We start from the raw sequence: 24722 nt of genomic DNA, 5'->3' as shown, positions 1-24722 counted from the left end.
CTAAATTCTGACCCTACCATTCGAATGTCACAGCAGAAATCGAGGCTCATCAGACCAGGCAACTTTTTCCAATCTTCTATTTTCCTATTTTGGTAAGTCTGTGCGAATTATAGCCTCAGTTTCCTGTTCCATCCACCTCAAGGTTGGACATGTTTTGCGCTCAGAGATGCTCTTCTGCATACCTCGGTTGTAACAAGTGGTTATTTGAGTTACTGTTGCCTTTCTATCAGCTCAAACAAGTCTGGCCATTCTCCTCTGACCTATGGCATCAACAAGGCATTTGCGCCCACAGAACTGCTGCTCACTGGATATTTTCTCATTTTCAGACCATTCTCTATAAACCCTAGAGATGGTTGTGCATGAAAATCACAGTAGATCAGCAGTTTCTGAAATATTCAGGCCAGCCTGTCTGGCACCAACAACCATGCCATGTTCAAAGTCACTTAAATCACCTTTCTTCCCCATTCTGATGCTCAGTTTGAACTGCAGCAGTTCATCTTGACCATGTCTACATGCCTAAATGCATTAAGTTGCTGCCATGTGATTGGTTGATTAGAAATTTGCGTTAACAAGCAGTTACCTACTGTACCTAATAAAGTGGCCGGTGTGTATATATATATATATATATATATATATATATATATATATATATATATAAATATATATATATATATATATATATATATATATGTATGTATATATATATATATATATATATATATATATATATATATATATGTATGTATATATATATATATATATGTATGTATATATATATATATATATATATATATATATATATATATATATATATATATATATATGTATATATATGTATATATATATATATGTATATATATATATGTGTATATATATATATGTATATATATATATATATATATATATATATATATATATATATATATATATATATGTATGTATATATATATATATATATATATATATATATATATATATATATATATATTATACATATATATATATATATATATATATATATATATATATATATATATATATATATATATATACATACATATATATATATATATATATATATATATATATATATATATATATATATATATATATATATATATATATATATATATATATATATATATATATATATATATATATGTATGTATATATATATATATATATATATATATATATATATATATATATATATATATATATATATATATATATATATATATATTTGGTAGTTTTAGGGCATTGATATGTAGACACTGAGGTGTTTCGAGAGATTTTCTTGTGCTGCTGTGTGGTCGCTAATGTAACCTTAAGCGTTTTTTAAATTATTAATTTTACATAAATATACATTACGCTAAATAATGATGAATTGCTTTATTTTGCTTTTGCTTTTTTTTGCTTATTTTGCTTTTGCCATTTATGTTCTGGCTTGACCCATATATTAACTGAAGCATTTTAGTGTATATATAGACAATGCATTATTATTATTTTTAAGGATATGCTGTCTTTAACCCATATATTAAGTAGAGCAGAACATAAATATGTGATTATTTTTTAAATAATATATTAATGATTAATTTGTCATATATTCGTAATAATAATGTTTATAATTCAGTTTTATTGTATTTTAATATAATTGTTATGTATTTTATAGATATACACTCACCGGCCACTTTATTAGGTACACCTTACTAGTACCAGGTTGGACCCCCTTTTGCCTTCACAACTGCCTTAATCCTTCGTGGCATAGATTCAACAAGGTACTAGAATATTCCTCAGAGATTTTCATCCATGTTGACATGATAGCATCACGCAGTTGCTGCAGATTTGTCGGCTGCACATCCAAGATGTGAATTTCCTGTTCCACCACATCCCAAATGTGCTCTATTGGATTGAGAACTGGTGACTGTCGAGGCCTTTTTAGAACATTGTCATGTTCAAGAAACCAGTCTGAGATGATTTGCGCTTTATGACACTGTGCGTTGACCTGCTGGAAGTAGCCATCAGAAGATGGGTACAGTGTGGTCGTAAAGGGATAGACATGGTCAGCAACAATACTCATGTAGGCTGTGGTGTTGACACAATTAGTACTAATGGGCCCAAAGTGTACCAAGAAAATACCCCCCACACTTTCATGTTGTTGACGCTAAATTCTGACCCTACCATTCGAATGTCACAGCAGAAATCGAGGCTCATCAGACCAGGCAACTTTTTCCAATCTTCTATTTTCCTATTTTGGTAAGTCTGTGCGAATTATAGCCTCAGTTTCCTGTTCCATCCACCTCAAGGTTGGACATGTTTTGCGCTCAGAGATGCTCTTCTGCATACCTCGGTTGTAACAAGTGGTTATTTGAGTTACTGTTGCCTTTCTATCAGCTCAAACAAGTCTGGCCATTCTCCTCTGACCTATGGCATCAACAAGGCATTTGCGCCACAGAACTGCTGCTCACTGGATATTTTCTCATTTTCAGACCATTCTCTATAAACCCTAGAGATGGTTGTGCATGAAAATCACAGTAGATCAGCAGTTTCTGAAATATTCAGGCCAGCCTGTCTGGCACCAACAACCATGCCATGTTCAAAGTCACTTAAATCACCTTTCTTCCCCATTCTGATGCTCAGTTTGAACTGCAAGCAGTTCATCTTGACCATGTCTACATGCCTAAATGCATTAAGTTGCTGCCATGTGATTGGTTGATTAGAAATTTGCGTTAACAAGCAGTTACCTACTGTACCTAATAAAGTGGCCGGTGTGTATATATATATATATAAATATATATATATATATATATATATATATATATATATGTATGTATATATATATATATATATATATATATATATATATATATATATATATATATGTATGTATATATATATATATATATGTATGTATATATATATATATATATATATATATATATATATATATATATATATATATATATATATATATATATATGTATATATATATATATGTATATATATATATGTATATATATATATATGTATATATATATATATATATATATATATATATATATATATATATATGTATGTATATATATATATATATATATATATATATATATATATATATATATATATATATATACATATATATATATATATATATATATATATATATATATATATATATATATATATATATATATACATACATATATATATATATATATATATATATATATATATACATACATATATATATATATATATATATATATATATATATATATATATATATATATATATATATATATATATATATATATATATATATATATATATATATATATATATATATATGTATGTATATATATATATATATATATATATATATATATATATATATATATATATATATATATATATATATATATATATATATTTGGTAGTTTTAGGGCATTGATATGTAGACACTGAGGTGTTTCGAGAGATTTTCTTGTGCTGCTGTGTGGTCGCTAATGTAACCTTGAGCAGTTGCTAAGGTATACTAGATAAACGCTAGGTTTTAACCTTTTACCAAAAAAAATGATTCCTGTTATTAATATATTTGTAGTAATTTTTATAATTGTAGTATTTATCCTCACCAGGTTCACAACTTTCTAAACAAAAATCACGACCAGTTTCGCCCTGAAGTTTTAGAGCTGTTTGCCCGCAGTCGCTTACAGGTAAATTGATGCTCACTTCACACACAAACACACACTGTCCTCACTGATTTGTGATGTGTTAAGATTGCAGAGAAACACAATAATGTGTCCACTATTATATATTCATGAGAGTGTCAATAAACCCAAACAAAACAAAAGACTCTGCAACAACCTATATCATTTATGCAAGCTTTAGGTCTCATTAAGATTTAAAGGATCAATGTTTGGTAACAAAAACCTGTACTGGGTAATACGAGTGTCTTCTTGTTCGTGTAGATGGTGTCGGGTCTCTTCCGAAAGGTTCAGGAGCGTTACATCCAGCAGAAGGAGCTGGGAAGAGCAAGAGGTTACAGGAACCAGATGTCAACCGTCGCTGCTAACTTTCAGCAGTCGCTTACAGAGCTCACCACCCGTTTAGAGAGGTCAACTAATGTCACAATTAGTTAATCTTTAGGATTTGGCATCTTCATTCGAAAATACAGTACTGTGCAAAAGTCTTAGGTTACATTTGTTGTTTTAGTGAGGGTATAATGACATTATACGGTATATTACTTCTCATTCTCTTTATTAAAATACAAAAAGAAAATAGAGGTTCTAGTTGGATTTTGTGGATCTAATTAATTTTTTTTAAGACAAGTTAATGATAAATACTGTTGTTTCTGTCTTAGTTTGATCTGCATTTCTGCCAGAGTTGTTGTCAATATTGCCTGAATTAATGGGATTGTGAATGCTGAAGAGTACACTACCTGACAAAAGTCTATCCAAGTTTTGGGATCAACAAATAATAACTTGACTTCTAGTTGGTCATTTGGTTTCAGAAATGGCAAAGAAAGCATTCTTGCAGGACTCCCAGAGTTCATCAAGATTCTTTGGATTCATCTTCAATGCCTCCTTCTTCATTTTACCCCAGACATGCTCAATAATGTTTATATCTAGTGACTGGACTGGCCAATTCTGGAGCACCTTGACCTTCTTAGCTTTCAGGAACTTTAATTTGGAGGCTGAAGTATGAGTGCTTACCTGCTAAAGAATTTGCCCTCTTCTGTGGTTTGGCAGCACAAATGTCTTGATACTTCAGGCTGTTGATGTTGCCATGTACACTGCAGATCTCCTGCATGCCCCCATGCTGAATGCAACCCCAAACCATGATTTTTCTTTCACCAAACTTGACGGATATCTATGAGAATCTTGGGTCCATGTGGGCTCCAATAGGTCTTCTGCAGTATTTGTGATCTACCTTCTGCCACTTTTCCAAATGATCACAAAAGACAGTCATGAAATGGCCTCCATAGAGTCCAGACCTGAATATTATATGCAGTATGTATAGGGACTGTTATAGGCAGTATGAGATTCACCTGGAGAGAAAAAGAAAGAAAGAACATGCTAAAAAGGAAGAACTCTTAGATTTTGAAAGATGTTTGATATTAAATATCTAAAATTTCTGAAAAGAATGCTTAGTGCTACAGAGGTCACATTAAACACCATTTTGAGGCTAGTGTTTTGATTCTAAATGTTATTTTGTTCTAATTATTGTGTACACATTTTCCTTATTTTCTCTTTGTATATTAAAGGTATAGTTCACCCAGAGGTAGTGACCCTGCACTTGCTCTATACCAGGGGTCACCAATCTCAGTCCTGGAGGGCCAGTGTCCCTGCAGGGTTTAGCACCAACTTGCCTCAACACACCTGGCTTGGTGTTTCAAGTATACCTAGTAAGACCTTGATTAGCTCGTTCAGGTGTGTTTGATTAGGGTTGGAGCTAAAATCTGCAGGACACCGGCCCTCCAGGAACAAGTTTGGTGACCCCTGCTCTATACCTTTAGAAAAGTCTTAGGCTCCCAAAGCTGGTGGCACAGTACTGTATAGTGATCCAATGTGAAAATATACACAGATCTGTTTATTTTCTTTTATCCATTCTGTCTGTTTTCAGATGTAAAACTACATTCATACGATGTTTTAAGCCAAACTATGTTAAGGTAATTTGGGAGTGTGTAATGAGTTACATATGATCTTTCTAGCGAGCACAGCTGTATCTGTAGACCTCGGTTTAATATTTCCTGTGGTTTCAGCTTCCAGGCATATTTGATGTAGACTACATAACCACACAGCTGAGGCATGGAGGGATACTGGAGACTATTCACATACGAAAAGAAGGATTCCCGATTCGTATACCCTTCGCCCAGTTCATGGAGAGGTAGACCACAATCTGTTACGTCAACAATGTATCATTTATGTTTGTTTGTATAAACTTGTTTTGTTTGTTATAGATATAATATAAAATATAAACATTTTTTATGCAAGTTATTAGTGTTTTCACCACTCTGGGATGATTTTTGAGTGTTAATTTGGCCACCACTTCCTCTGTGTTTTAGCAAATGGGATGATTTTTGGTGATAAATCTTATTTTGACACATATTTTGGGGAAACGCTTTGAAATCTTTCAAAAACTACATAATACACTCTGGGCAAATTTACTACCCTTTCATTATGTTAGTGGCTGTTTTTGCCCCAATGACTTCCATTATAACATTTTTTGTTAGCAAAGCCATGATAGCATATAATCATGCATTCTTGATTGTTGGGGGTTTCCCCTGTTGGGAAGAGGTAAAATTAGTCATTCTTACTGTTGATCGTCAGTTGCAGTGCAAAAAAGCGTAGTTTCTGGCTTTTATATATTGTGTGTATGTGTGTGTCTGTCTTTGTGTGTGAGTGAGAGAGATCTTTGCGCACTTATCTTGATATGTCTGAGAAATCAAAATCAGTAGCTCAGCTCTCAGATCATAGTAAACATAGTAACTTTATTTACGCACACACACTGTAAACTGCTGTTTTACTTCATAGAACTAAAGGGTTAATGGTGCCAACTTACAAATTTTACCTTTTTCCAACAGGGAAACCCCCAACAATCATGAATGCAAGATGAAATGCTGTCATGGCTTTGCAATCAAAAAATGTCATTATAAAGGAAGTCAATGGGGCAAAAACAGCCACCGACATAACGAAAGGGTAGTCAATTTGAACAGTACACAAGGGTTAAAAAGCGGTGTGCTTTTATTTCTATAAATGATTACACTTAGTACACAGAACACCCTACTGACCAACTAGTGGCACCTTAATAACCCCAAGTGCACATTGGCCACCACACAGCAACACATTAAAATCAAGAAAAACACCTTGCTGCCTGCATATCAGTGTACTAGAATGTGCTCAGGACTTTTGAGTAGAGAGTTTGTACTTGGAAAAAAAAACTTGCTTCTATATTTTGGTTACACTTTAGAATAAGGTTTTATTAGTTAGTGTGTTTAATAACATAAGCACTAATTGTAGAGCATTTATTAATCAAAGTTTATTATTTACGAATGCATTATTGAAATCAAAATTCATGCTTGGTAATATTTGTTAATGCACTGTGAGGTAACGTGAACTAACAATTTATTTCCATTAACTAATGTTAACAAAGATGAATAAATTCTGTATCATTCATTGTTTGTTTATGTTAGTAAACACATTAACTAGCATCAACTAATACAACCTTATTGTAAATTGTTACCTACATTTTATATGTGGTCTTGAAGGTATAGATATTTTAAAATAATTCAAATAACTAATATTTAAATAATGTTTCATCATCATTCAGCACAACACAACAGCACAATATATATTCATGTAAAAATAAAAACACTTGTATTGATGTGTACTTGTCTATAAAAGAACAAGTCATTTGTTATTTACTTTTTTCAGTTCAACATTTTTGATGACAAATGGTAAAACCTAGTGGTTTTTAGTGTAGTTTTAATGTATAATGATGAAAAAATGATAATTACTTACTTTAATGGCCCTTTAATGATTAAATGCCGATTTTTACAAATGATTCTTGTTCTAGATGTGACTTAAAATATGTTTTGGTACTGTATATAAATTATTGTTCCTCTGTTCCTACGTATTAATGAGTGTTCTCTGTAAGCCATGGTAAAAAAATAAAAGTATGACAGAGAGTCATTATTTTAGGCATATGAAAATAGATTTAATCCCTAAATCAGAATTTATCAAGACATTTTGCAACACAGCACTTTCTCTATAGTTGGGTTTCAATAACATTCTCTCTGTCTTATTTCAGGTATGGTGTGTTACTGTCCCAGAGACCTGTAAACCAGTCTCTTGAAGAGCAGGTGGTGACTCTACTAGAAACTATTGGAGCAGAGGACGGCCAGTACCAGCTAGGACTTACTAAAGTACAGTAATTTAACTCAAACTTCTCTCATTCAGTCTTATCTAAGATCCCACTCTCAGATGATTTCATTAGTGTGATCACACACACACACACACACACACACACACACACACACACACACACACACACACACACACACACACACACACACACACACACACACACAGGTGTTTCTGAAGGAGACTCTGTACCAGCGGGTGGAGGAAAAATGGAGTAGCACTCAAACATGGGCAGCAGTCACCATCCAAAGAAACATCCGTGGCTTCATCTGCCGAAGAAACTTTCAGTTCTTTAAAAAAAAGGCTATCGTCATCCAGTCCCACATCAGAGGCCACCAGGCTCGGTACGTGCAGCAATTTAACATTAAATAAGAAGGATAGTTAATACAACATTGAAAAAATCAAACATGTTTGAGTTTCTTTCTGTTGTTATGCTGAAAACTGATAACTATAAGGTCATAACTGTAACTGATAACTGATCAGTTAAATGGTTACCGGTTTCCAACATTCTTCAAAGTATCTTGTTTTGTGTTCAAGAGGAGAAAAATACACTATTAAAGGTTTGGAACAACTTTCATTTTTCATTTTGGATGAACTATCCCTTAAACGTCGACTTCTGAATATGAAACAGTAGCGCCCTCTTTCTGTTACAGGAAGTACTTCAAGCAAATGAAGCAGTGCTTCACTCAGTTCTGGGCAACTATGATGATCACCAGAAACACCATCAAGAGACGTCACTGGAAGGTGAGTGTAATATGTTATATATATATTATATGAATTACTAATATATTTTATAAGTACAAATTGCTAAATATTATAGGCTACATATATTATGTTATATTATATTATATTAGGCTACATGGCGGGCTTTGTAAGTGGAAAAACTGAACGTTTCACTAGCGAGAAAACAGTTAAACAAACCATCTGCAGCACGAGGATAAAGAACAAGCCTCTTCCATTCAGCCTCTTTACTTGCTCTTTATTTTTACTCCTTATTTTACTCCTTTACTTTCGTGGATAAGGAAACGTTGTTGTACGCACTCCACTGAAGACATTCATTAGTCTACATATTTAATTTCGTTGCAGAGGTTTACATCATAGGATCTGAGATACTCTTTCAAACGTTCATTATATATAATCAATAGAGGAGCATGTAGTGCAATTAATCAGTCTTATTGAGCGAATGATTCATGTTTTGAAAAAAAAATGTTTTCTGCTTGTATGTTTTTAAACATTTAAATTATTTTTAAACAGCTTGGTGAATGATTACCATAATTTGTCATAATAAGTTGTTATACATACTAAATATGTATAAGTAAACATACATACTAAATAAGTGAGTGTTTTTCAGATGAGTGAAGGATTTAAAGATTCACAACTAATGATGAATTTGAATAACTCATTTTCAAGTGTGTTCATGCTTTTTAATGTTAAATTATGAATCAAAATCAGCTCATGGGGACAGGAAAATAACAATGAATTTTTTTCTGATCCAATTGGTAGACATGTGTTCTTGTTTTAAGCAGAAACCAGCTCAATTTTCAGAAAACAACAATTATTATCTTATTATTTTGCTTCTCAATAATTGTTTTGAATTTTTAATTCAGCGAATTTCAGTTTTGTTTTTTGTTGTTGTTGTTGTTTTTTTTGTCCCTTAGGAGTCATAAAGCCCAAAGGTTTGTTTCAAAACTATTTCTAAATTCAGTTCTAATTTCCAGAAAATAAATAAATGAGCAATAATAACAAAGGGTGGTGAAAAAATTTAGTTATAGGCTATCCAAACACGTGTCCTATGGCCCATATGGTCTAAAACCAGACAGGTGGACAAATCTAAGCTTGTTTTTATTAAAACAAATATAAATATGCATATAATAAAGAATACTGCTAATAGTGCCAACAATTCACCTTAACACACCTCATCAGATCAGCACACCACAAAAGTGGCACAAATGGATTTGCTTTATAAACAATGTGGTGCAAAACATGCAAATTACTGTTGCGCTGGTCTGAAAATAGCAACAAATTGTGCCATAAACGTCTTGCGCCTTATTACACCCAGTGTATGATAGGCAGGGATGGATTTAACCAATAAGCAAGGTAAGCGGCCGCTTAGGGCCCCAGGAAATCTCAGGGCCCCAAAATAAGTAAAAATTATACTACAAATTATATATAACATTGTTTTCTATTATATTTTTTATGGTGAGGGTCTAAATTTTTTTACTTTTAACGTAATTGTTACATCTGGGCAAATGTGTCCCCTATTCAATGATGGACCAGTCCAGCAGTGAAATCAGTAAAGATTTAGTTTTAATGAAATAGAAATCTTGATATTATTAGGCAAGTTTCATATACACAAGTGTAAATGGTCAGAGAGGAAGCCTCTCCCATTTCAAGGCTGATTTGAAAGATTTTGATACTCTTAAAGGACTTTTAATTCGTAAAGCAGCCAGAACTGTAAATATACTCCAAAAACTCCTTAAATAGTTCATGTAGTATGTTTAGTTGTGAATTCATGTTAAGAAAACAAATCGTTTCAAAAGTTTTACAAGATGCTTCACATGTTGTTATTATTTTGCATTAAGATAAAATGTAGAAAATGAGATCGAATGATATAAGAAAACAGGAAGAAAAAAAATATTAAGTACAAATGGTGCATTTTAGATCTTTTGGGCTCCCTGGCTGAAATTGTTTAGGGCCCCAAAATCACTAAATTGGCCCCTGATCAAACCATTTATGATTTTTTTATTTTGGGACATTTTGTCCTTTACGATTCTGTGTGTAACTTTTTTAAATGGGCACACAAAGGTTCATTTGTGCATAAACAAATACACATGCATCACAATATCAGCTGTTTACTTAAATGACCCATTGCTAGGCAACCAAGAACATTTGATTATATGTGAAAGCTAATATGACGCAATAAACACCAGCCTCACTCCTTCCATTCATAATAATGTATCGATTTCATATTCCAGCTGGTTTTGTATTGTTATCTAATGTAAGTAACATCAATCAAATACTTTTCTAAGTTAGTCATACTGTAAATGTCTCAAGAGCTGCTTCCTACATTACGTGTCAGGCCAGATTATCACATAATCCTAGAACATATCTTACTCTTTGAAAGGACTTTGGACCCATTTGTGATCTAAATGAATTTGAGATTGTGAAATTCGATTTATTGCTCAAAGTCATTTCCAATTGCATAACATCTGTCGGAAGACACTTTAATTTAAAAAACTGCTTCATTTTCTTTATCATTTCTTCTCAAAAAATGCTAAATCTCATGCAAATTTAAAAATAACTTAAATACAGTTTTACTAATGGAAGCAGGTGGAATATTTGGGTCTTTCTAGTCAAGTGCGTCACGGGTCATTTAATAGTGTACACATGTAACCAGTGTTAGTCAGTTAGTTGAGTTGAGCTCCACCCGCCGGCCTGATCTTTCATCTTTGATCCCTGATTGTCTCATTCATTTCGCCTCACCTTTTCTCTCTCATTTCTGTTGAGATCCTCCTAAGCAGCACTTCTCTTCTGTTTGGATTTTCACTACCTAATTTCACGAGTTAAAGAGCACTTTACATGGAGACTTCTACATTTGTTGCAATATCAGACTAGGTAGGTGTGTTTAATATTTATTTGTATATGGCTAACAGAAAGATTAATGATAGAGAGAGAAGTCAGGGTGGAACAGAAGTAAATGCTTATATAGATAACAGCATTTTAAGATTTGTTTAACACGGCTGAATATGTTTGAAATCTTCTTAAATGTGCTTTTTTTGTTAATGTTATGTGTTTTATTGTTCAAATGTTAGATGTACTGGTCAACGAATGTGTCCTGCATAATTGTATTGTGTTTTTCCGAGCCATAACATAATGATCATTTATTTTGTTTACTTGATTGAGTGAAATATGTCATTTAGAGAAAAGTTTATACAGCTAAAAATCTTGCCGAACATATTTAGAACAGGACATATTTGATGAGAAATTAAAATACACAGTTCACAGTGGAGCGATTATTATTATTTTTTTATCGTTTAATTTAGTATCTTTTTTAATGTGTTATGTTTTAATAAGTACAGGTCAGAATAAGTATGTTGTTTTATTTTAATATAAATATATCTGTTACCTCACATGATGATGGAACAACATTTCTCACATATTTTGACATGAAATTTTTACAAAATCTATTCATTGTGTTTTGTATGTATAGTCACTTTTGTAAAAATTAATTTGATGCAGACACTCGAATGGTTCATAATGTCTTTGACACATACATATTTTATAATTTATTTATAATTATTTACTTAATTGCAAAATAATAGAGAAGTTATCATGGTAAAAATTGTATTGTTGTTAGATAACACAATTGTTGTTTGGAAATTATATTATATTATATTATATTATATTATATTATATTATATTATATTATATTATATTATATTATATTATATTATATTATATTATATTATATTATATTATATTATATTATATTATATTCATTGTCTTTTCGGCTTAGTCCCTTTATTAATCTGGGGTCGCCACAGCGGAATGAACTGCCAACTTATCCAGCACATGTTTCATGCAGCGGATGCCCTTCCAGCCGCAACCCATCTCTGGGAAACATCCATACACACTCATTCACACTCATACACTACGGACAATTTAGCTTACCCAATTTACCTGTGGTGAAACCAGAGCACCTGGAGGAAACCCACGCGAACACAGTGAAAACACGCAAACTCCACACAGAAACCCCAACTGACCCAGCTGAGGCTCGAACCAGCGACCTTCTTGCTGTGAGGTGACAGCACTACCTATACTGCGTCACCGCATATATTATATTATATTATATTATATTATATTATATTATATTATATTATATTATATTATATTATATTATATTATATTATATTATATTATATTTTATAGAAAATATATTATATTTTATTTTATAGAAAATATATTATATGCTTTAAAATATGATTGAAAAAAGTTAATGACACAATTGAATGTATGGAAAATATATAATATAATATAATATAATATAATATAATATAATATAATATAATATAATATAATATAATATAATATAATATAATATAATATAATATAATATAATATAATATAATATAATGTAATATAATATAATATAATAGATATTAATAAATGTAAATTAGAACAAAAAAATGTTACTTTTTATTTAACAGAAACATATATTCATATATTCATATATTCAACTGATCCACCAAGTTATATAAGCTTCTGCACTACTTTCAGTTCTGTTTCCTTGTTACCATCATTGTTTTATACAGTTTGGACTATGTCCTCCTGTCATGTTCGCTGCTGTCAAATCACTTTAAAGTAATTGCTGTGCTTTTGTGAAGTGGTGAGACTGGTTTTAGACATGATTCTTTTTTGTAGGTAAAGCTTTGTGCTGTCATATTTTTGATTTTCCAAAAGAAGTTGTATTTGTTTAATATAACCGTTTATTTACTGTAAAAAGAAATGATAAAATCAATAAGCCATGACAACATATTATTAATACCAGAAGTTAATCAAGTTAAAGGAATAGTGCACCCAGAAATGAATATTTACTCACTATTTACTCTCGCTGAAGTGATTCCAAATGTTTATGAGTTTATGAAACACAAATATTTTTAAGAAAGCTGAAAACCAGTAACCATTGACTTCCATAGTAGGAAAGACAAATACTATGGAAGTCAATGGTTACAGGCTTCCAACATTTTTCAAAAATTCTTATTTTGTGTTTAACAGAAAGTTTGTTACATGTAAAGGAGAGTAAATGATGACGGAAATTTCATTTTTGGTTGAACTGTCCCTTTAATTTTTAAATCTATACAAACATTATTAAGAGAGTTTATTGTAATTTAATTTCAAATGACTCATAATATTAATTTGATTCAACTTAAATAGACAATATACTGAACAATACTCCAACAATATAATGAAATCAAACTAAAGCCTGTGTTTTCTTCACTAGTGGCAACAATGAAACACAATATAATAGGCCTTTCGAACACAATGATAATGTTAAATGATAAGATAAAACAGGCGGTCACTCATTTGTCATGTAGTTCTTGTGTTTGGGGAGGAGCGCAGGGAGGGACAGTCATTCTGGGATATAAAAGTAGCCCAGCTGCTAAGAATAGTGCTGTTTACCTTTTCATACCATGTCTCGGACAGGTAATAGAATGAATAAAAGGAATCGCCTTACAAAATAAACGTGGCATTGTTCAGTCTGGAAAGGAATGAAAGATTATAATGTAATGTTATATTGTGTTTTAATTGTATTTTTTCAGGAACATACTGATAGAAGCAGAGTGAAGGAAGCAGCAAAACCTACATCTAGTTCTTCGGAGATGGTGAGACTTTTTGACTTGTGTGCTCAAGGTTTCCAAGAGCCTGGTTTTTATGACAGTGTGTGAATTTTTACAGTCGCTTCAGAGTTAAAAGTTCATTTTGAACATCACAGAAGAATAAAGTAGTGTGTTTTTTTCCTAAAGGATGTGGGAATATTGGAGATCCCGGCAGAGCTGTCGGCCAGATTACGCAGTTCATTAGGTGAGATTCTTGCTACTTTTTGGTTGTACTTGAAACATTACTTAATACTTATGCTTAAATTGAAGAATTGAAAGTATTTTGTCAAAAACACTATTGAGTGAAAGTACTGTAAAATTGTTTCCACATTTGTTGGTATACAGTAAGTGCATAGATGTAAATTGTACAATTACATTTATTAGCAGCTGATTTGGTTGAACTCTTGATTGTACACAATACTGTTTAATTTTGAGGTAGGTAAGATTTAAAACAGTTTTATACTGTTTCATACTTTTTTTTTTTTTTTTTACGTTTTTTAGTTACCAAGCCTGCATTGCTTAAAAATCAGGTAATAAGGAGTATAGACTATGAACAATATATAATAATAATACCAGTAGTAGTAATAAATATAATTTAATGTAATGATAATGTTATTCTGAAATTGAAAACAATTGATAAAACACAAAAGATAGAACAAAATGCACAAGTATTATTTGAATAATTATTATTATTTCTTTTTTTCTGTATCTTATGTTGTTCTCTTGAATTCTATACAGTTACTGTATGTTTGCTCACATACATTGCTGCTACTACTGCTACAGTACTACTACTACAACAACTACTACCACTACTACTACTACTACTACTACTACTACTACTATTACTACTACTACTACTACTACTAATAATAATAATAATAATAATGATAATAATAATAATAATAATAAGTTGTAAAAAAATAGATGTATAAAAATATTATCAAAAGTACATTAACCTGGTATAATTTGATATGATATTATTAAAGTAACTTTGCATTCTTGGGTGAAAATATTCAAGACAAAATCATTTACATGAAACTATAATTTTTTAACAGGATAAATGTATTTACCATCAGTCCAGAAAATCATTTTTGCGAAGGCATTAACATTATAAAAAAGTTCACTCCAAACTTTCGTACATTTTGATAATTAATCCTATAGACTGCTCATTTACTGGTTCACACTCAAGTAAAGTTCATTTATATTATGTAATGGATATAATTGGGCTGCATTGATCTCAATGTGTTTTAAAACAATGTTTTTCAGGACGTCCTCAAGGCTCAGGGGTGTCAGAAGTAGCTCCGCCGCAGGTCAAAGCAGACCACAATCTCTCACTGCCCTTGGACATTGACAGACATCCTTTCTCTCAATATGCCAACACGGTCCTGAAGGTAGAAATAAAAACACATGCAGATTTCTTTTCTGATATAGTGGTCGCCTACTGTTTTCATACGTCAGTCAATTTCATACATTTACGTTTACCAGATTTATCCAAAGTAACTTACAAATGAAGTACTTCAGATTATATATAATATATTAACGCTAAGACAAGTTGAAGTTAGTTTTGCAGTTTATTTATTTACTTATTTTTATTATCAAATCATTTTCACAGAGTGTTTGAGAGGAAAAAGGAAACAGGTGGTTTTTACACCCCACTCACCCATATGAAACACACTCAGGATTGCACAGGGTTTTCCAAGGAACATGGAGAGTTTATAAGAAAGTGTCTGGTGTATATGGAGAGAGAGAGAAGGAAAGAGTTTGTTTCCTGCAGGTTGTTTTTACACCCCACTCACCCGTATGAAACACACTCAGGATTGCACAGTGTTTTCCTAGGAACATGGAGAGTTTATAAGAAAGTGTCTGGTGCATATGGAGAGAGAGAAGGAAAGAGTTTGTTTCCTACAGGTGGTTTTTACACCCCACTCACCCGTATGAAACACACTCAGGATTGAACAGTGTTTTCCCTGGGAACATAGAGAGTTTATAAGAAAGTGTCTGGTGCATATGGAGAGAGAGAAGGAAAGAGTTTGTTTCCTACAGGTGGTTTTTACACCCCACTCACCCGTATGAAACACACTCAGGATTGAACAGTGTTTTCCCTGGGAACATAGAGAGTTTATAAGAAAGTGTCTGGTGCATATGGAGAGAGAGAAGGAAAGAGTTTGTTTCCTACAGGTGGTTTTTACACCCCACTCACCCGTATGAAACACTCTCAGGATTGCACAGTGTTTTCCTAGGAACATGGAGAGTTTATAAGAAAGTGTATGGTGTATATGGAGAGAGAGAAGGAAAGAGTTTGTTTCCTACAGGTGGTTTTTACACCCCACTCACCCGTGTAAAGCACACTCAGAATCGCACAATGTTTCCCTGGAACTTGGAGTATGTATTAGAGTGTCTGGTGCATATGGAGAGGAAAGACTGTGTGTTTCTATATGTGGTTTTGTCGAGCCCATTTGTTAAATCAGTTATTTGGTATTTTGTTGATTAGGATGGATGGTGCCAAGCACAAGGTTACCCACTTCAGAGGCCTTTGACGTCCCTGGATCATGAGGATGCCCGTACAGCTTTGGAAATCTACAAACTGGTCAGTACAATATTTAAAGGCATTTGTTCATACATAATTGCCTCATTATGTACAACATTTTATTCTGCAAAATATGTCAAAATATATTCATTTTCTTGCTGTGTGCAGTATTTTTTAAATTATAATCTGGGAAAATTCCCCAAATCCCCTCCCTTGACTTTTTAATAATATGTCAAAAAATGTAAATAAATCCGGCTTCATCTAATGTTTACATCTTTGTTCTAGAAATGTCTGCTAATTAGTTCATATTTAATTTGACGGCTCATTAGAATATGTAAACATAACATTTTAGAAAGCTTGTAATGCAAGAATTATAATATAATCAATTCAACTGGTGAAGAATGGTGATAAATCAGTTAATTTTGTTTACGCTACTGTATATTTACCTGCAGTGTCTTCTTTTAACACAAACCTTTAACCAGCTAATGGAGCTCCTCATCTATTCTCTCCTTTAGATCCTGCGCTTCACAGGGGACTCAGATCTGAATGGCTGGCAGGAGCAGATGTTGGGGAACTACATTGTGGAGAAGAGTCAAACTCGGCCCAGCATCAGAGATGAGATTTTGGCCCAGCTGGTATACCTCACTTGGGATGGGGATAGACAGGAGACCAACCTGCGTGGCTGGTTACTTCTGGCCTGCTGTCTGAGTGCCTTCACACCCTCTCCTGACCTGGAGAAACCCCTGCTCAAGTACGTCCTCAGCTGTTGACTCACATACCTAAAACAGGGCTCTTGAACAGCAAGAGATTGTTCTCAATTAAAATATGTTCATATTTTCAATTAATTTGTTCAATTAAAATAAAATTGATCAAATATTAATTGATTAATATAATAATAAATGAATAATAAATAAATTACAATTACTTAAGTCAAGTTTTACAAACTAATTTTGAGAGGAGCATGTGATATGATTGATCTGGGCTGGTCTCTCATCCGTAATCAGCAATAATCCAATCAGATCGATCCAAACCTATAATAAATAGACCTATTTCATCCTATTGCCTTATATTCGTTTTGGAAGAATACCCCCTTCCACCCCATCTCCTCCCCTTTTCCTCCTTTTACCAGGGGGAGCTCTCGAGATCTACTTGACCTCAGACCCCCTTACATGCTAATTGACCAGGCGGGAGCCCTGGGCTCAATTATCTCTGAGCTCAGGGTTCTCTTCCGGGACAGCATGCCAAACTTGCTAATAGCGTCAAGCAATATCTAAGTGTGAACCCTTGAAATAAAATTAATGTTAGTACAGTACAATATTTGTTATTGTTAAAATAAATCTCACTTTGAATATTTCATGATGCTTGACAAATTTTTATAAAAGAATCCACAACTTTACTACAACTTTAGATTTACTAATGATGGGTCTTTTATTTATTTATTTTTTTACAAAGAAGATTACAAAGCATGCCCATGATCCACTGAGAGAAGTCAATAATAAACATATATCCATAACCTTACATTTTCTGGCATTTTGTGCTGATGTCTTTATCTAATATCCTAATTAAATAAAGAAACCAGAATCCTCTCTTGGCTATATTTCATAGCTAGAGTTTTGTTTAGGACCATCTTTTGTAATGTTGTTCATAGAATAAATTAGATTCATACCTTACCACACAAGGTATCTTGATGGGTTCTGCAAATAAAGCCAATGTCCACTCCAGTGATAAAAATTACTAAAACACACTTTTATTATTAAATTAAAACAAATGAAAAAGAGGAATTAAAAACAATTACAAGAACAAAACAAACTCCTTTACTTTGTTCAGAATAAAGGGCCTAAGACAGCATAAAGAAGTCAGTTAAGCGTGCTGCTGGTTTGTAGGTTCCAGCCTTATATACAGTTTTCATGCATAGATGTTAAAGCTTTTAGAATATACTAATATACTATAACTATATCAGGAAAGCTTTTGGAATAGCTATGTCAGGAAAGCTCTTTAGAGTATATCTCTAAGCATGTAAATCAACATTTGAGCAGTTCATCAGGGTCATCCTTGCAAAGTCATATTTTTTAGCTTGCCAAGGGTCTCATCTTTCGGAGGTAACGTTCCCATATTTCTTCCAGGCTGCAGTTGTAGTAATTGCTTTGCAGTTTTATCTGGACCTCATCCTCCCTTAGCGTTAGCACTTCAGTATGTCATCTTTGATCTCGTCGAGCTCTCTGTCGGAGGCGCCTTTAAAGAAATGAATAAATGGAAGATTATCAAATATCATTACTGCAGATTGATTATGGAATGTTCTTCTACGGAAATTTGATGGAATTAGAAAAAGCAATATTGATCATCAGATAAACAGCAGCAAGCAGAACTCAGTCTTTCCATATGACTACTGTTAAATAATTTTAAAACCAGTGTGTTTTTTTGTGGTCATCAGGTATGTGTCAGACCGGGGTCCGGGTGAATACCGCTCTCTGTGTCAACACAAGCTCCTCACGTCTTTCCCATTGCCCTCACCGGCCTGCAGACGGCACCCGCCCACTCAACTGGAGTGGACAGCCAATCAGAGGAAAGGAAAGATGGTACTTGAGGTCAACACTTTCAATGGTAAAGAAAACTGAACATATGAGCTCTTATCTGATAACTGGAGATAAGATCTTCTCACACCAACACCTGTAAACTGTAATGATAATGTGGGCACAGCAGTGATCATTTACTCAACCTCCATTTGTTCTGAACTCCTTAGAGTTTCTTTCTTATGTCCATCACAAAAAAAGATATTTTGAAAAATGTTTTAATCAGCAGCCATTGACTTCCATTTATTACATTTATATAGCACTTTTCTAGACATTCAAAGCACTTTACACATTAGGGGGGAATCTCCTCATCCACCACCAGCATGCAGCATCCACCTGGATGACGCGATGGCAGCCATATTGCACCAGATCGCACACCACACCAGCGGAGAGGAGACAGAGTGATAAAGCCGATTATGATATGGGGATGATTAGAATGCAATGATGGATAGAGACCAGTGGGCAAATTTGGCCCGAATGCCGGGGTTTAAATGCTCTACTCTTTTTCGAACGACATTCTGGGATTTTTAAAGACTACAGAGAGTCAGGACCGCTGGTTGAGTGCCCCCTGCTGGTCTCACTCACACTACTTCCGGCAGCAACCTAGCTTTCCCATGTGGTGTTCCATCCAGGTACTGACCGGACACAGCACTGCTTAGCTTCAGTGGGTGACCATGTGACAGTTGCAGAGAGCTAGCTACCAGCAATGAAATGGATGTCAATAACTACTTGTTACCAACATTCTTCAGAATATCTTCGTTTGAGAAGATAGAAAGAAAGAAACTCGTAAAGGTTTGGAAACACTCAAGGTGGAATAAATGGTGAATATATTTTAATTTCTGTGTGAACTGTCCCTTTAAACTCAGGTTAGAATTTGATTGGCTGTCAGTGCTTTAATTGTTAACTAGCTAGAAAAACAATTTCAAAGTCATTCCTGTGTTGTTTTTTTCTGTGTTTTGATTATTATATTTATGTGCATTTCACTTTTCTTTTCAATAATATCTTCATAATTATTTACCCCAGTGTGAACAGGCCTTAAATTATTGCACTGTTCATTTCAGACGAATAAATGATATTAAAATCATTCAAGTATAAATAAACAGTAAAAGTAATAACATGATACTTTACCCAGAAAATGAAACCTCATTCATTATTTATTCACCATCATCTTGATTCAAACCAGTTTGAGTTTTCTTCTACTGGTGAATGCACAATAATATAAATGTTAAATAAAGTTAGGAACCCTTAGCCATTGACATCCATAGTATTTTTTTCCTACTGTGTTTATCAGTGTCAACAAGTTTCAAACATTCTTTTCATTTTTAAGTTTTTTTTTTCATCTTTTTGTTTTTCAGAGGAAAAGTTAGCAGTGGAGGTGGAGTCTTGGACAACAGGAGAAGAGCTGGCCTCTTGGATTCTTAGCTACAGGTACATATATTTTGTCTGAGAATTTCAAAACACATAACGTATAGGTCACAAATATTCCCACATACTGCAGTTCTCATCATTAAAAGAGGCATAATTTATAAGACCTTTAAGATATTTTTCTTACAGGTGGTTTTTAAACCCCAATCACCTGTGTGAATATTTCATTATCATGCATGATTTTGATGTCATAATGAAAATTGGGCTCACTATGCACCTAATTGTAAACTTCATTGTTGTAATTAAATTTATGCATGCACATTTATTATTTATTAAATTGATTAATTAATTAATTTATTATTTTATGTAATTTATTTTATGTAATTTATTGTATGTTATTTATTTATTTTCATTTATTTATTTATTTATTTCTGGAATTACGTTTTCAAATAGCATTATTATTTTGCTAGGCTTCAGCTTTGCAACATATTTGCCACCAAAATTCAAAATAAACAAAGTGTAGTAAATAAAATATTATACTGTTAAATCAATTCAAGAGTTCACACTCAGCTGATGATTGATTATGAAGCAAGTTTGATCCTCGAGCCCGGGGCTCCCTCGCATTTGCAGTGCGAGAGGGAAGTTTGAGCTCAGGTAGATCTCGAGAACTCCCCCCTTATTTAGAGCTGATGACAGATTATAAATTGCTATATAGAGACATATTGCTGGTTAAAAGCTCAACTATAGTGCTAATTTAGATTGACAATTCAATTGTGTGTTTTTGGACTGTGGGAAAAAAACGGAGAACTGGGGGGAAACCCACGCGAGCACAGGGAGAACATGTAAACTTTCCACAGAAACAACATCTGGCCTGTTAAGGATTTGAACCAGTGACGTTCTTGCTGTGAGGCAACAGTGCTAACCACTGAGCCACCGTGCTGCCCTATAAAGGGAAAGGTGGAGGAGTAGGGGTGGAAGGGGGTATTCTTCAAGGCGAAGTTAACTGAAGTAAGAAACTTTATAGAGAGTGAGAATCATCTCATGAGAATCAGCCGTGATCAATCATAAGCATGTGCTCCTCTCGAAATTAGTTTAGAAATAAACTTTGATCATGATATGGTATTTGGTATTTGCCCATGCAGAACTAAATTCAAAACTCTGAAAGGTGTTTATTGACTTTGTTAAATCCATAAGATATATAATTAATAATATTTTTTACAAGTAAGTACGTTAGTGTAGCTGAAACATTATAGTTAAAGTCAATCTCTCTTTATTCACATTAATATGCATTTTTCCTTCTCTCAGAGGCCTGTCTAACGCTACACAAGGCTGGTCTGTGTCTCTGCTGGCTGACGAGGGCTGGACGGACCTGACAGGTTGTGATTTTGTGATGGATCTGTTGGCTGGAGTGGAGTCTGATGTTCCCATGGGTCACCCGTCTGCGGAGAATGATTACCTATTCAGTGACACCAGTGACAGGTGCAGCTTATAGTTCGAAAGACCCACCCCTCATTGATCAAAGGTCCAGAATTTGTCCCATACATAAGCTCATTTGTCCTATTTTAATTGCCATTATAAATTGTAAAAAATACCTATGAAAATAACCCATCGAAGAAGGCTTTACAACAATGCGGAAGAGACAAATTTGGCATATCAAATTCTGACTGAGGAAACTTGAATGTGCTGGCCTGTTTGTTATTTGCCTAATAAATGACAATGGGCTGCTGTTTTTAATTTAAAGCTTTAACAAAGTCCTATTTTTTTCGAATGATATATGATGTGATAAATTTGTATTTATAAAAATAACTATTGTTTTCATATTTCTTTATTCTAAATCTTTAGGAAATGTTTTTGGTGCATCCAAACTTATAATTATGATGACCATCTGACAAGCTAATCCAGGAAAAAATTGTGCTTAAAATGTAGTATTTAAACCTCATAATTAAATAGAAAATAAGGTGAAAAGGGTGAAGGGAAAGGGTGAAGGGCTCATGGAGCCTCTTAGTAGTTCCCGGAAGTTAGCATTTACGAGTTACTGCTGAAGATGGCTGGTTTTGCACATTTGAAAGGTACAAAGTTTCTGAAAATAAGATTGTGTGTTTTAACGTAATCTAACTTTATTTGAATTAACTACGAAGAACTTTCTGGAACTATTTGAGTCTACATGACCCACGTGACGATCAAACATTTTGGGCTTCCGTTGTCAAAAATTTCCCCCTTTATGGCTCTGATTCAGTGCTAAGCCAAAGAAACTGTTGCATTTGTTTTATTTTGTGAAGCCTTGTTATGTATATGTGTAACGGGTATTAAACCTTAAAGGACTAAATCATTAAAATCAGAAGATTACTAAGAACGGGAAAGGAGGTAGTGGTGATGCTGAGTAACTCACAGAGGCCAAAAAGATATGTTGCACAACGTTGTTCTGTATTATATACACACACAAAAGAAATAACAATAGAATAAACACTAAGTAAAAATATACCCCGGGTGCACCCTTTACATGATGTTGTAAAATTTTGTTAAATTCACAATTAAATCAACATAGATGAGAGTTCAAATAAATCAACAATTTCCAAATTGTTTTGTTACATGTAACCAAATAAAATGTTTCCACATTTATCAAGTTTCAAATCCAGGAAGATCAAAATAAAATAAATTAATTATTTACTTTCAACTGTCTTTTGAGTACTCACAAAATGTCCTCCTCTTGGAAAAAAAAAAAGAACAGTCTTAAGGATCAAATCCTCTTACTTGAGTGAAGAGAAATAGTAGAAAAAGCAAGTGTCCCTTTTCCCTAGAAATCAGTCCTTTCCTGTAGGTCCACTGAAACTGCACTTGGGAGGCTCGCCATCAACCGAGAATCGCAAGAATTCCAAAATCCAGCAACAAAAAAACCTGGCCTGTTCTTCCAATGTATTCTTTTTTTTTTTCTTAATTCCTATCAGGTACACGTGACCACAGTGATGTCTGTGAGCAAGTCAAAATGCATCCATCACGCTCAAATCAGCATATATCTACTCAATCCCTCGCCATCCTCGTGCTATAGACTTATATTTTTAACATTATATTGGTTTTAAAAGTTTTAACTAGTGTATTTTCGCTATATTTACTTTATAATCACTCGGTTTTCTTTTCTGTCACGCTGTGTGTCTCTTCCGATGTTTCAGTAATATCCGCAACCACAAGGGGGCGGAGATGAGCATCAAGCACTCTCATTTGCTGACTTAAGACTACTGACAGCCTGACACCCAATCAGAGAATTATAACTCACATATACATGTTTTAACATTCTTTATACATTTTATTTTGATACTTATTTTAGCATCAACACTTTAACACATTAATAATGATGATGAGGTGTATATTTATTTATTATTTTATCTGTCTAATCTGTTTTATCTGTCTAATCTGTTTTATCTACACCCATTCATTATTTTATGGGGGTTACACCTTCCCCTCTTGAAACAATGCAAGTCCCTTTGCATGCTCTGAGCGGTTGGATAGTCACTATGTTTGCTGGAATGTCAGAAGTTATAGGAGGATCACCCAGATCTTCAACACTATTGAGAGAGTTAACAAGAGCAGTGCTTAATCCTTGAAACATTGACTGAACAACATGAGACAGAGGATTTCCAAGCTGGAAGTAGGTAAGTCTCTCAGGTTTGTCTCTCTCCCTTACAGAACGTCTTAGTGGAGGTATTTCTTGTTCTGATTGTTGTTCTTCTCTTTCACAAGAAACAGAGTTTTCTGAATCATTGGCCTCTTCAACTTTACTCTCTCTCTGAATTGGTAAGTCTTTATTGTTATCAGTTTCAGGTTGGTCTTTTCCAGGTGTCTCAGTTGTTTCACAGACTTCCAGAACATCATCAGATGGGTTATCAACTGAAGAGTGTACAGGTGCATTATAAACTGGAGGATCATTGGCTGGAAGATCATCAGGTAAGTTGTCAACTGGAGGAGT

General features: G+C 33.3%; 1 protein-coding gene across 1 annotated transcript in view; it reads left to right on the top strand.

The window, feature by feature from the left end:
- LOC130238098 (unconventional myosin-XV-like) overlaps positions 1-24722 on the top strand; it is an 80678-nt gene that overhangs the window by 14488 nt on the left and 41468 nt on the right. Inside the window, exons 17-31 of the mRNA XM_056469007.1 lie at positions 3636-3713; positions 3969-4114; positions 5623-5668; positions 5762-5886; positions 7810-7924; positions 8091-8266; positions 8576-8666; positions 14243-14305; positions 14447-14504; positions 15566-15690; positions 16791-16886; positions 17342-17577; positions 19258-19427; positions 20752-20824; positions 22067-22240. Of these exons, the coding sequence (XP_056324982.1) occupies positions 3636-3713; positions 3969-4114; positions 5623-5668; positions 5762-5886; positions 7810-7924; positions 8091-8266; positions 8576-8666; positions 14243-14305; positions 14447-14504; positions 15566-15690; positions 16791-16886; positions 17342-17577; positions 19258-19427; positions 20752-20824; positions 22067-22240 (1772 nt within the window). The remainder of the gene's footprint in view (positions 1-3635; positions 3714-3968; positions 4115-5622; positions 5669-5761; positions 5887-7809; positions 7925-8090; positions 8267-8575; positions 8667-14242; positions 14306-14446; positions 14505-15565; positions 15691-16790; positions 16887-17341; positions 17578-19257; positions 19428-20751; positions 20825-22066; positions 22241-24722) is intronic.

This window comes from Danio aesculapii, chromosome 12 (genome assembly GCF_903798145.1).
Source record: "Danio aesculapii chromosome 12, fDanAes4.1, whole genome shotgun sequence".
In the NCBI taxonomy this organism is placed as follows: Eukaryota; Metazoa; Chordata; class Actinopteri; order Cypriniformes; family Danionidae; genus Danio; species Danio aesculapii.
Note: the sequence above shows the minus strand (reverse complement) of the source record. Positions and strands in the feature narration are given on the sequence as shown.